General features: G+C 44.0%; 1 protein-coding gene across 1 annotated transcript in view; it reads right to left on the bottom strand.

The window, feature by feature from the left end:
• roraa (RAR-related orphan receptor A, paralog a) overlaps positions 1–15176 on the bottom strand; it is a 170544-nt gene that overhangs the window by 11028 nt on the left and 144340 nt on the right. Inside the window, 1 exon segment of the mRNA XM_029432977.1 lies at positions 376–461. Within this exon segment, the coding sequence (XP_029288837.1) occupies positions 376–461 (86 nt within the window).

Raw genomic sequence — 15176 nt, 5'->3', positions numbered from 1 at the left:
GCCAACAATCTGCTATAATTCAAAGCACTCTCCTTTTGATCATTTTATTTCAAGAAGAGCAGGCTGCAGCAGAAGCAAAAAAAAGACATGTCCCTGGGAGGGAAAGGCAGAGCAAGGCAGAGAGATGACTTAGTCCTACTAATTGTAGATTTCTGTGATGTCCTCTGCGGTGCTTGACCACTTTAATGATCGTGTTCTGTGTGTTTACACTTCGCAGTCCCTCACCAAATCATCGTGAAACTTCTGCAACATTTTCAAATGTTTTTCCTAGCAAGCAACTTTCTTTACCTTCTCAATTTTCCCTGTCTTCCCCCTCTTAGCTCTCCTGTCCCTCACACACGCACGCACACGCACACATACACTCTTGATGCTTACCTTACAGCCTTCACATGTTATCACGCCGTAATGGATGCCTGATGATTTGTCTCCACAGATCTTGCAGGGAATTATTTCGATTTGAGCTGCAGAGAAGAAAAGGAAATGAAAAAAAAAAAAAAAATCAACATTTTGCTGTCACAAGTCGCTGTACAACACCCTCACCATGGATCCATGTTGGTACATGAAAGAGCACTGTGCTTCTAAAAAAATCTCATCCTGTGGCTTTTGAATCCTCACTTCCACAGAGCATTAGCTGAATATTTACAGAGCTGGATGTTTGTGTGTGTGTGTGTGTGTGTGTGTGTGTGTGTGTGTGTGTGTGTGTGTGTGTGTGTGTGTGTGTTTAAAGGAGGCCATTTGAGATCCTCACAAGCAGCCAATGTAAACATGGTGACAATTTGCATCCTAAACACAACTTACATAAGGAAAAACTTAGCCACCCACAAACCCTAATACAGCAGAGTAGTACTAATACTAGCTTTGTGCAATGACAAAGGCTTATTTAGCCATATGAAGAGAAATATTCGCAGTCGGAAATCTTCACTTCATGCAGCCTCTTAAACTTCAAAACCATAAAAACCTCAGGAATTAATCCGCCGCGACCGCAAAGACTCAGAACATGGTCACTGTGCTGGACGAGGCGGTGGCAGTGACTGTGTACACTACAGGAAAAAGTGTTCAGCGGCTGTTATGTTGTGCTGTTGACAGGCCTGTGATTCACCCGCCATAGAGGACAAAAGCACAGAGAGGACAGGCCTCATCCATCGTTGGCCTTCTCTTCAGGAGCGGACCACAGGGCAACACAACAGAACACACAGACATCAGAGACACATAACTCCCAGCTCGTCCCACTGATCTCAGCTTTATCACTGCAGCCACTGATGCTACGTCCCTCTCCACCCCCTCCCCCCCCCCCTGTCTCTCTCTCTCCCTCCCTCCAGAGATCTCTATCCCACAGCCCTCCTCCACATCTCCAACATCTCAGTCCCACCATCCCAACAGTGCACTGCAGCGCCAGACGAACTCTGCTAGCCGATCTAAATCGAGGAAAGATCACCACGGGATGTTTCCTCACGATGGAATGGTTTTCTCCAACCAGCCATGCAGCCAACCAATCAGAGCACGTGGAGCTATTGCAACACAAGTCTATACCAATTAGGGGAGGAATATTATGATTTTTGCCTTAATGAGATGCAATAAAAATTATAATTAAACAAGTGGTGGTACATTCACTATGTCAAAGTGTTACATCAGCCTCTCCCCTCTAGCCAGGCCTAACGGTCTCTTCCCAAGACTAGAAGTTTCAAACATCCTCTGTACACCTTAACAACCAACCTCTTTAAACTAGTTTGATCACATCAAAAGTACTTCTGCTAAAGTTCAATCCAGAGATCCCTGCCCATTTTAATCATCTGCCTGGGAGCTTGTAATGTGTCATGTGGATAATGTCCTTGTCCCTGAGGCATGCCCGGGAGAGGCCCTTAACACAGAGCCTCTAATCCACTAACCCCGGAGCCACACTCTATTCATTCAGGAATCTGTGTCTGTTCTCCTCGCGCTGCTGGAGTCAACAAGACCGGCCATGTTTACATGGAATTAGCCTACATTTTAGTAAAATGAACAAAAGGGAGTGGTGGAACATGCACAATTAATTCTCCTCCAGACAACACCTCCTGCGATTTGTGATTCTCACATACAATAGAGGGCACCGCACCTCGTCGGCCCGGATTAGAGTGAAATCCAGTCAGTAGGCGGGCTGTGACAACCTAACCGAGAGGGTTAATTTATAATTAATCTTTTCCTTACTGTGCACAGTTGCTTGTTATTTCAGTTAGGTCTATCTCTGTATGAGTGCACTCTATTGTTTGTTTTTGTGTTCTCCCTGCATGAGCATTAGCAGTGCAGTGTGTTTCAACTCCTTTAGCGTTTTCAGCCTCATTACTTACATAATTTGTTCTGACATGCACTCACAACAACTGAAGCGTGCTGTAATTATGACTAGCTGTGGTTATGGTGAGCTAAAGGTTGTAGTGACATGCCCCAGCCATTGGGTGGCAGTGCAGGGCTGTGGCTATAGTTGTCTTGCCAAGTTAAGCCAAGCTTCCACCCACCCTATCCAGCCCACAGGCTTTTGGCTCTGAGCTCCAGCCTCTCATAGCTCCAGGCTTAGGCTGCTGCTAGCTTCCCCCACCCCCACAGCATAGCTGTGAGATGCCTTCATCTCTCCTGAAGAAGCAGAGCTGGCTAGGCGCTCGCTCAGGCCTGACAGAGGCTGTGCCACATCAGGTGAAAGCAGTGGGAGTAGAGACGCGCGGGTGCCAGGCCGGGCAGGGCATACACATACACGAGCATGCCTCACAAAGCCCTATCTGCAGCAGGAAGACCCTGAGTGCACATAGCCTCAGCAGCTAACACCCTCTCACTCCACCGCTGCACAAGCCCCTAGATGCTCAGTGCACTCAACAGTAAAAAGGGTTTGTCTCTGGACCGGCTGAGGCAGGCTCTGCAGTTTCTTGTATGAGAAAAGACCTCCGTCTGAACATATAGTAATTTCCACACTAGGATAAGCCGCTTTCAAAGGGATGTGGAGAGGGGGGTCAAGGAGAATAAATACCCAGCAATGATACAATGAAGATCAAATACACCATGAAGTCACCTACAGCATCAGCTTAAGTTAATATTTGTATATCTGTATGGGTGCAAGTTGTCCTCTTGAGTGACTGGTCATGGGGCCTCTAAGCTACACTTTAGACACTGAGGATGATTTAAACTGAATTCACACAGGAGAGTCAGTCAAACAAAAAGGCCTGCGCTTATAAGCACTCCCAATCTGGCAGTCAATATCTATTGACATGAGCTGCGGTGTTAACTGCCTCTTGGTGTGAAACAGGCAGCTGCTGGCTCGCTTGAGCTTGACCAGCGCAGTGCCACTGATCCCATTCACTGCGCCTGCCTGCCTGCCTCCCTGCCTGCCTGCTTCCCTGCCAGCCAGCCAGCACTGCCTGCTCTGTTTACGACATCAAAGCCAGGCACAGCTAGACGGGCAGCCATGCTAAAGCCCATCCCAGCAGCCTGACGCTCCGCACAGCACTGCGAGATGGCCTCTGCACGCAGGCCACTTCAAAGACACCTGCTGAGACGCCAAGATTATGTGTGAATCACACTGCAGCACAATCACACCGCACATAATCATAAGGGCCGGACAGCGGTTCAAGACTGATTTCCTGTATGCAGCATTGCAGCCTGGCGTGGGTGTCTTGGACAATGAGCATGGCAGAGAGAGGAGACAGTCAAGCCGAATGCTAAAGCTCGTTCTTTGTCTGTCTGTGGTTGAGCAGTTCAAGGACACTGATTCACCACACTAGCAGGCCCTTTGAGGGGGATGACGTGTCACTCACAGCACATGTACAATAGGGCAGCTAGGCCTCTGCATGTTCACCCAGTGCCCTTCACTGTCTTCTCCACAGCCCTGAGATCAACCCACTGCTGAACTACACTACACTATCAAAGACCTGGTAACTGACAGTCAAATGTGAACACCCAGAACAATTTGCCAAATGCACACTAACAGCTTACAAGGGCCCTGTCATCGTTTATATTGTTATAAGCACCGGATAGACAGACACTGTCAGACAAGAACACGTTCTCCTTATGCACCGCAAATGTAGTATTGCTTCATACAAAAGATATAAAGAATCATTCACAAGACATAATGAATTTGCGAAGCTGAGAAATATATCGAAAAAGTGGTGAAATATTTAGAAATGTTGATACTCTGGTAGTCACTGTGCAGTGTAAATTCTTAATGAAAAACTATTACTGTGCCCTGAAGAGGACCTATTATGTGTACCTGCTACAGTGTAGTGGATTCTATTGTTATCAGATAATAAACAAATATTTTATTTAGTTATAGGTAATTATCAGCAATTATCCTTTATTGTTAAAATGTTGAATATAGCATGCTGGTAACACAAAATAAAATAAAAACTGAAAATCCTACATGCTTGTGCAAACATGGAAAATCACTTGTCAAAATGTCCTGGCTGTTCCCACTGAACCCTTGGACTACTGACATAACATTGAAGGATTAAGATTATCCCTTACATTACAGACCCATGCCCAGGCCACCGTCATAATGCTGAAAGCTTAACCCATTACTCGATTGGACCATTAAATCATTTTCTCGTGGCCTTGATGATTCATGATAGGTGTGCACAATAAATGAGGTCTGAAATCAAGGCTTCCGTATACAGTTCTGTCTGCTGTTTTCTTTTTTTCATTGGCTCATTTACAACGCACATTATTCTGAAAGAAAGCATGTGAAGCAGTTTTAGGGAGGAAAAAAAAACCACATTGAGTGTGCGCATGTGTGCGTGTCGGCCGTGTTGTGTGTTGACAGCTGTCAATGACAGAGTGACGCAAGCCAGCGGGTTCATGTCAGACGTTATGTAAGAAACTGGACAGGGCACAGCATTATGAGCAGATTAACAAATCTTCTCCCCTCAGACAACCTATGTTAATAATACATCCTCCTTTTATAATATTTTGCAACAAAACAAAACAAAAGCTTATAAAAAAGGATCACATGCCTGCTCTCTGGAATGTTATACAAAACAATTCCTAATAATGGCGCATTTACACATGGTCAACATGCAAACACTCGAGGCACTGAACCAGCTGGCAAAAGTGCACTAAGTAATCTTCCTCCATCATCACGTGCAGCTAGCTCTTCATTTCGCTACATGAACTTCCCATTTGGCGCTGGAGATCAGCTGTCGGTTGATAAAGAGTCTTCTCTAAACAGATACCCATGGCAGTCAGATCTAGCTGTAAAGAGACGACAGCCTAACAAGAGCTGGAATCAGAATTCTGCCTCTTTTCATCTGCCAGGGCTCTGCTGTCATGTGAAGTCGCACAACACAATACTTTTTTATTCCCATTTGTGCAGCAGAAGAAAGGTTATTTGAATGTCAGCGGCAAAGGACAGTCGTGGCACGGAACACAGGCTGAATAGTATAAATGTGTTATTTGTTTAGGGATGGGAGGCTGTTGGCGTATTACCATAGAGCCGTTCTAATGGCATTTGCTGGTGTGTAGCACAAAGAAAACACACAGCGCTGTAGAGAAATTCACCTGCAGACCAAAACTCTGTATCATCACTTCCGACAGCTTCCATTCAACCTATAAACATGCTGAAGTCATCAAAAAAACATTCTGACCAGAGGGATTAAAGCAAGGAAAGACATAATTGACACATTTTGATGTCTCTATGCTGCGTCTTGCTAATTCCCCCCCAATCATTTAGCTGCCTAAGCTGTGATCCGCCTTCACTAGAGACCAGCTATATTTGAAGATATTTCCGTTTCAAAAGATAGGCTTTTTAAGCCTTTCCCTATTATTCCATCATAGCAGTGCAGTGACTTTGCTAAAGCTCAGGTCTGGACCCTCGCCCTGGGCTGCTTTTTGGATGAACTCATGCGTACATCTCTGTGTTTGTTTGTGTGTGAGGCCTATTAATATTTCAACACTGCCCAACTCTAGATGCCTGTACAACACAGCAGCGCTTCTCTCTTCATGTCTCTCCCTGTATTTACTTGACTGTTTTATTGAAGTGCATTCTGACACCCTCTATGAGGGGGAGCAGGAGAGGGGAGATGTATTCCCAAACCGCAGCACAAGACATCTCTCTCCATGTCTCTTTCTCCACCGGCGTAACAGAAATTTGGGCACTAATTTATGTGTTGTTGTGGCAAAGATTGACGAGCTTCCTGACTGGGAGTCTGCGCGCCTGCACTCTAGGGGAAACAACAAAAGCCTGGGTTTACCGAGCAGACGAGAACCATGAAGGGTAGCATGTGTGCGGTGCTCCTCTCCCCTCCCATGTTTGCCCCACCTGAGCTCAAATCTCTCTCTCCCCATCACTCCTTACCTCCCTCTATCCATCTTCCCCCACCTATCCCCTTCTTGTCTGTGACTGCAGTGACAAGTGAAGTTGTGCCTGGGTGCTGGGGACCGGAGGGCACGCCCCCTCCGTGTGTGCGAGCGTGTGCATGCATGCGTGCATGTGTGCCAGGAGGGAGAAAGGCTCACACTGTTTACTCTGATGGCAAAATACAATCTGTAGACAGCACTCACTTATGCATTCTACCAGCCCCTAGTTAGTCATAGAGAGCCATGAGAGCTGAATGAAAAAAATCTGTGTTGCAAATATTTACATGCTTTGTCTAACTATTTAGATCATTTGGTGTGGGCCCTTCATAAATTCAAATGCGAGGCATCCTGTATTATAATGGCGTGCGTTTTTGAAGGGAAATAGAAGTTTTTACAAGTCTGAGTCAGACTTCACTCATGCATTGTGCAGCAAGGCATTGGGATGCACCGAAACTCAAGATCACTGAGGCTGAAATCACACAGGACCAACTGATTGACTGGTGCAGGAGCTGCTGTTTGAATTCTAAGCGTTAGCTGAGGATCATGTGATGCGTCTGAACCTTTAGTCTGACCACTTGAACTAAGCAGGCAATGGTTAAAGCCTTGATGTGATACCGTGCCTTAGTTAAGCACCTCTCAGCTCCCCATCTCCCTGCAGGGACAGCAGCCTAGTCGGCTCCTTTAGAAAAACACAGGAATATATAAATAATGAATCTCTCAAAACATCCACTGCAATTACACGCAGAAACCTTTACATAACAACAAAGAGCCTTGTTCCATTGCACCAGGGAATTTGCTACTGCCACACTGTACAACTTCCTTCCTCCTATAATTGCTGTATTAGTATGCATTTCTGTAAGACAACCAGGATTCTTCTGTGGGTTTTTGAATTTTTGAATTTCTACTGTTTCACACAAAGAAATCAAAACTTACACCCATACAACTTCCTGCATTGTCTTTCTGCCTGAGGGTTGACAGAGTATATGAGCATTTTATGTGTGCATGTTAAACACTTGAAAAGTCAATGTTTGGTTGCTTCAGTTATGCTGGATATTGGGGGGGGGGGTAAAAGAGGAGGGAGGCTGGAGGTCCCATCTCATGCTGCTGCTCAGGGTCAGTGGGTCAGAGGCACGCAGCCAGAACACACATGGAGAGATGGCTGAATAGTTCAACTGACAGTAATTGTCCCTCTGTGGTCTCCTTAGGAAAACATGTTCCCAGACAACGCAAGCTGGCTGCACGGGCCAGATAGTAATCACGATCTTGATTTGCTCCATCGAAGAGGGAAGCTCAGCATAAGCCTGCATTTATGGCGCGAGTCAGTATTTCCATTGAAGATGACATCTGCTGCAGCCAGCTCTGCGCGGGAACGCCGAGCTTTATTGCAAAACATTTAAAATCACTTTGTGGGGAGAAAAACATTTAAAACCACGACAGCAATGTTATCATGTTATATCTCTACAAATAAGAAAATAATGAAGAGCCACAGTGTAAAACTGTGTGTCAATTAAAAATTATCCATTTTTCCTATATTACAGGAAATAGCATTTAAGTTACACTAAACTGCAGCTAACATTATAACGTCTTCAGTTAGCTCCTGCTTCACTTCGCCTACAGCCCATTAATGTTTTATATACCAGTGCACGTCATCCTGATTTGCTCCTTATAAAAAGGGCATCAGATAGCATAAGGTGACTTTAAATCCACGAAAGCTCCTAAATCATATGGACATGTATCTTATATTTGATTGCATTTTAATCTCAAAATTAAAAAGTCAGTCGCTAAAACAAGCAGGTCTGTTTGCCTTTAATTTAATCTGGAAAGTTATTGTCCAAGGGTTTTTTTTTTTTTTTACGAACGCTTGCACACAGCGCCGCCGTTACTCAACGGTCTTTACGGCTGGGCTTATGAGCGCCGTCTGACATTCTGCTTGAAGGTCTTGGGTTTTCATCAGCTGAAAAAGAGCAGGCAAGGACAGGGAAGATGAATGACATCAATGGCCAGCCGATACTACCAGGGACGTGTGATTGAGACAAATGAGCCTTGTTATATTAGCTGGTGATACTGAATCCTGCTGCTCAAAGATCCAGGGCTTGATAGAGCTGAAACTAGAGGCACACAACCTTTCCACAGATCACTGGTGTCATGGGGCCCAAGAAGAAGGGCTTTCTTAAAGAGCCTTCTTCACTGGGCTCGCTCTTTGGGTTTTTACATGAACAACTTTTGTTTTCTCCTCATGTGAGCCCTTTTCTATGTATGCACACACACGCACACACACATTTTCTAGGCCCTCTTTTCTCAGTGCAGAGAGAATTTAAATGAGACAGAGCAATTATCTAATCCATATATGGTGCCCTTGCCTATTAGTGTGTTAATAAGTGACTGGGACTACTTCCATCGAGCATCATTTATCCTCAATGCTACAAAATGTTCAAAATGATTAAACTGAAACGTTTTTGCTTGAAACATATTTACTTGTGATGAAATTTGAAAGGCATTAAAGAAAAAATCAATCTGTTTATTTAATTTTGCTCCTGGCACTATCAGGGCTGTGATAAGTAGACTGAGGCGATGAATGTCAATGGCTTACTTGAGTGTCAGTACACGGCTCTGTCACATTAGTATCAGTAATGTGTACATAAGTGGCCATCAAGTGATATTTGATGGGCTCGCAGCAAATGATATGTAAATATATTATATGTTGTTATATCTACGTATGGTCGCTGTGCGGTGCAGACAGTGTATCTAGTTTGTTGTTACAACACTTTTAAGTAAGTTACCTGTTCATTTATGCTCCTTCTCCATGAGGCTATAATACCCTGTTTAAAGAGTCACTGTCACAGAGCTTAAAACAAGGCCATACATATTGGTTTCTACAAACAATGAACCAATGCTACAACAATGTCTGCTCTCACTGTGTAGGAGCTGCAGAGCAACTCCACCGTCGTCCTCCCTCTCCTCCAGTTGTAGCAGACCGTATGAAAGGCATTCCTAGACGACAGGGGTGCACGAGGAGTGTCTACTGCCACACAGAGTTCACAGACTGCTTACAGCGTGTGAGGCACATTCCCTCTGCACTGCTGTTTTCATAGTCCTACAAACACTGGCCTGGTTTTGTTTAACATGGCAGGATTAAGCAACCATGCGCAAAAGCAGGCTTCCCTCCTTGCACGCTTTTGCTTACAGTGGAAGGCCTGAGCGGTCGCTTCTACCTTTTGCTAACACAGCTTCCCTGAGTGCCGGTGAATGCGCCGTGGCGCTCTAATCCCAGGCAAATAAACAAGTGCCAAGATTAATGATTACATAAACACATCTCAAAAGCTCTGGAATAACAATTAGCTCTTCAGCCCTTTCTGGTGCTATTGCAAAGGCTCTTGGAGTCAGCTGACAGCCCGTGTATCCCTCTTTCCTTTCCTGCTGTCTCACAGCAGCCAGAAATTGTCCGTGCTATTTTGCTTCATTAAAGACAGGAAGCTGTCAATATTTTTCCACATGAGAGGTGGTATTTGTAGCGCTGCACTAGGAGGAAACTTCTAAGTCAGAGCAGGACATATAGTCCTCCACAGTTATTCAGCTCTTCACTTCTGCCTTCTCTTTGCTAACCAAGGCCATTACACAGCATGTCTGGCCCTCAGCGCCCGCCAGAACGCACATGTCTGTCTGAGGCCATAACAAAGACCAAAGTGGAGATCCCAATGTGGTTCTGATTAATTTGTCAACACCTTCCTCATTATGAGTTCTAAAACAATAGCTTCTTTGACTTGTTGTGAAAAAGACATTCAAGTAGACCTCTAGGAGTACATTAGAAGTGTGTGTATAGCAATAAATCACAACTACAACAGACCGAACAAGGCCATTAAAATGACATTAGGAGCACGGACCGTCCTCTCATCCCTGTCATCCCTGGTCTGCGACTATAAGACGAGCTGCTTTGTGGTGAGGGGAAACAAGGTGAGAAAGAAAAGAGAGAGAGAGAGGGAGAGAGCTGAGAGAGAGGGAGTGCAGTGCAGTCCACTGGACCAGGGCAGGGGAGCGTGGGACGTTCAGATGAAGTGGGAGGCCCCTCTCCAGGAGGTTGCTCCTCAGCATGAAGGCAGAGCCAGCACCCCGCCTAATGAGGGGTGAAGTGGAGCCCCCTGTGGGACCCCCTCAGGCACATTCATTAGGAGATGAAAAAGCGTTTCCCGCGGCAGAGCAAGTGCCTGCCTGGGCTCGGACATGTTTAATTTAGGGCCATATGAAAACACAAGGCCACACTGCCCAGGTCTGCTATCGTGGGTCAGGGGACTCAACAACACACAGGGCCAGTGAGCCGGAGCTTGCCTAAATGACTGTGCAGAATTGAATTATGTTTTTTTTCTTGGAAAGGTTTAGGGTTTGATACCCCCTTTTAAGCTTACAACATTCAGATTATTAAAAGGTCAAGTGCGCTGATACTTCCACCTATGAGTAAAAAGTCTGTTGTAGACAGGCTATTATAGATAAAAATGTGCGGCTTATCACAAGTTTCATTCCCTTCAATGCATTGCATTTTGTTGCATCTTTTCGGCTCCAGGCGAAAATAATAGATTCATTTAGCCAGTGGTGGTTTGTGGAAGGGAACCAAGGATTATGGTAATGCATCACTGAACGCTGCAAGCAAAATACAGTAAAAGAGAAATTGCTGCAGTAAGAGACACAGGAAGAATATCCGAGAGGTTAATTTATATGATTGCACAAATCTGCATTCACAAATGCATCTTGAAAATCTCATATCCCACAAGGTATGCTGTTTGTAAAGACAATAGAGGAGACAGTGCTTCTTTCCTTTCACTGTAAGAAGAAGGGCATTACAGGGTATCAATCTATGGTGATTCAAATACACGTCCGCTTATCACAGCCGCTTATCCTTGTTCCTGATGAATCCTCACATTTATTAAGGCTGTCTTCTTGCCTTGTTAGATATGTATAACCAATCTCCTGTAATTAGCAACTGCTAACCTTTGGGGTGCTAATCCTCCATGAATTGTGGATTTGTACATCAAAGCCCACACTCTCCCATATAGCTTGGTGCTTGAAATTACACTCGATTTGAAACCTGCAATTATTTGTATAGCATGGATGCAAACAGTCTCCTCTTTTATGTCTCTGAGAATCCCGTGGGTTTGCAGTAAAGAATCCTTAATCCACTCCAGTGGAATCCAAATATAGAGTGAACACTAGCTCCCTAAAATTTAGATGCACAGCCAAGTGCCTGCTGTGCACGTAAAGTGGAGAAATCTTCTCTCTCTCGCTATGTTTTTTTTGCGTAGTTAAGATTAGATGTCTTTAGTGGCTTAGATGCATCATATGAGAAGCAAGGGGGATTGCCCAGGGGTACAACATAAGCAATGCTTCAACAACGAAGCACAGCTCCGCTTGTAGTTGTGATCTTGTCCTTTTCACGAGCAATAATTGAAAGTTAATTAAATAATCAATGGTGTTGCCCCTTTGTTTAATTCTAATCACATGTCCAGGCCTCTGTCGACAGGGTGAATGCCCAGCTGTTTAGAGTCAGCTGCAATTTGTACTCTCGCCCATTCAAGGCCGGGCTAAATCCATTGTGCAAGGAGGGAGAGATTATACAGAGGGAAAACAACTGAGATAGCTTCCCACACACACACACACACACACACACACACACACACACGCACACGCACACACAAAAACTTGATGCTTTTGCAGGGAGGATGCCTGAAGCATTTATTTTCTTTAATGAGAGACAAGAGTCTCACATGTGTCAGTGATGCACAGCATGGGAACAATAGGATGGGCTTTAATTCCATCAATCTACTGCATTTATCCTTGTATCACATCAATACCTGTCAGTTAAGCAGGATGAGATAAATCATGTCAAGCAGACAGAGGCAGGGCCATACTGAGCTCAGTAAATATGCAGACTTAAAACTCATCTTAAAACTCGGGAGGGGGGTGAATGCGGTTTCACACAGTCAGTGACAAATTTAGAGCATGGGTCTTAAGGAAGGAAATACAAGAGATTACCTTGTGAGACAACATGACACAAAGATCATCCTTCCTGCACTTACTCTAGTAAGTGATTAAATAGCTATGAATTAACAATGATGTTGTTAGGTACTTAGAGGAAATGCTACACTTCGGCTGACACCTAAGCCTCCCATGGAAATCTCTTTACTTACCTTCCAACAGTTACACTTCTTTTACCATCTTAAATGGGAACTGACACCCCACCTTCCGACACCTGACATAAAATGCATGCATAAGCGGGCAAGGTGCCATTGAATGACACGGAAAACTTGACTGTGACAAGCAGAATCCAGATTCTTATAGTATTGGTGTGTGTTTATATGTTTTGTACAGCGTGTGTGAATCTGAGAAAATACCAGGCATCTTGAGAGACCCTCACCACGTATACGCAATAACATCAGATAAAAAACATATAAAACACTTCGAGAATTGGCTTTGAGCGATAGCAATAACCCTGCAGGCGGCCAAATTATGATTTATGTACTTTGGCCTGAGAGTGCATGGGGTAGTAATGCACATGTCTACGGTAGCGGTGCTTCTCACTGTAACATAGGAGCGACTCAGAGAGAATACATTTGGTGTAAAATTGCTTCATCTGTTTACAATTCCATTTGGAGTTTATGAGAAAGACAGGCAAACACAGCCTGATATATTGCCCCTGTGTCACGCCATGGCAGGAGCATCCACACAAAGATTCATCTCTCACTTAGAAGCCAAATGATACGTCTAATTTGCTGCGAGCACAGTTATTTTTAACCTCTCCAGCTGTCAGATAATGGAGCTTGACTGTCAGCGCTGGTGTGCGTGAGTGTGTTAAAAGGTTGCAAACTCTTTTCAATTTACCATTCCGTTTGAGTGAATTACAAAATGCACATTCCCATTAGTGCACCTGATTGACATTGCTTTTTCTTTTATCACAACCAAAGGGGGGGGGGGGGGGGGAGAGAGGGTTTGAAAAGAGTTGACTGAATTAAGATGGAGACTTCCAACGGCAATCTAAATTTGGTTTTCACATGCGTTTTTTTTAGTTTTTACGAAGCCTTGAAAACATCTCAGAAATCACACAGAAGTGAAGGTTGTTTTTGTGGTTAGTAATTGGACAATCATGTGACGTCTTTCCTGAATGATTAAGTCCTTTTGTGCAGTATGCTACAGTACCATCGCCTACTCTCTATAATTGTGCCTACATTATTCAGTGCCGCTTTTAGGAAGGCGAGTTATCTGGTGTTTAATATCACCAGCTTTTATTTCATTTAGGCATTTCTCTCTGACAAGAGAAAAAACGGTATTCTACAATGGCCCTTCGTAACACTAACGGGAGAGCGGCAAAAGTGTTAGCCTAATGCAGTAGGCCGGTTACATAAGACCGTCGGAAACAGTTCTTAATCAATGAGTTGGCAGTGGACTGCAGGCTGGTGTCAGAGGTTTGGCTGATGTAATTTAGATGGACACTAATAGATTCCCCAGCCTCTCTTCATCAAACACATGTGTGAATTATTTCACTATCATGTTAAGGGACATTGGACATTTCTAACAGGCGTCACTGGTTAGACTGCACTGACATGATAAGGTGATAGAAAAAACATCATGTCCTTGAGGCGTAGAAAGATCTCGAGAACATAACAAAGGGCTGGGGTGTGAACAGCGGACACATGGGCGGAAAGTCCAGTCACTTTAGTTTTACTTTACATTCAACACACCCTCTATGTTGAGCTTTTTCAGTATTGTGTGGAATATGAATTAAATAACAAATCAGTCATACGCTCAAAATCATTTAAATGTTTTCAACTTATAACAAATGGCACGAGGAAAACCATTGTATGCCACAGCCATCTCATTTTTCTACTGTAAATAGTGCGCCAGTGAATGACTACATGTCCACTGTTCCAATAACCAGCTGACCTTTAATGTTTGCTAACTCCAGCTTAACAGTGTGTTATGTAAGAGAAGGGGACATGTGGGGACGGAGCTCAGTTTACTTCTCCCAGGCCAACAGAGGCAGCCGCTTGCCTGCTTTCCCTGCATGCCTTTGTGTATCATAGTGCTCTTACAAAAAGTATAGCATGCTCTCAGTGGGCAAGTGTACTTCACATTGACGAGGTCTGACTTCAGCTCTAAGGTAACTCAAAATACAAACCACGCTCATGGCACAACCTCAGCTACTCTCAGCCCTGTGCTTACATGACCAGACCCGGAGCTCAAGTGAACTGTTATAGAATAGTTCCTGACCTCAGTGTTAAACTATAATCTGTGGCTGTTATTGCCTTTAAAGCTCCCTGCAAGGTGTTGTATCACAGCTAAAAACTGCTCCAGTATGAGATGGGGAAAAAAGAAGAGACAAAAAAATACTGTAGAAACCTGTAATGTGGCAAAATATAAGGTCTAAAAGCATCACATGATCAGGTTTTTTTTTTTTTTTTTACTTCAGACACTTCACTTCATTTAGCGTAAAATGATAACTTTATGCCAATCATATAGAACTTTGTTATTTTGAGACAGAATTAAAAAAAAACATGTTGTGCTGCGCTTGGAAGTTAATGTGCTCCAAAATAAAAGGGGCATCATCTTTTTTTGTTCCTTCAAAAGATGCATGCTTATCAAAACTGAATTTTTGCAAATAGGCTGATGCTGTACAATGCTGCTCTTGCTCAAAAAAAACCTGCTGAAAAAGCCTTTATATATTCTAACCAAGCACTCACACTTCATGTGGTAGCAAGTGAGCAGCCACTGTATTGTTAATATGCTTCCATATTAGGCAGTGTCTCTTGCTTCACTTCATAAGCAGCTAAGCTTCATACTCAGGTGCCAGAAGCAGAGCTCTTTATGGGTTACATAAGTGGCAG

The sequence above is a fragment of the Cottoperca gobio genome, chromosome 6, assembly GCF_900634415.1.
Source record: "Cottoperca gobio chromosome 6, fCotGob3.1, whole genome shotgun sequence".
Classification (NCBI taxonomy): domain Eukaryota; kingdom Metazoa; phylum Chordata; class Actinopteri; order Perciformes; family Bovichtidae; genus Cottoperca; species Cottoperca gobio.
Note: the sequence above shows the minus strand (reverse complement) of the source record. Positions and strands in the feature narration are given on the sequence as shown.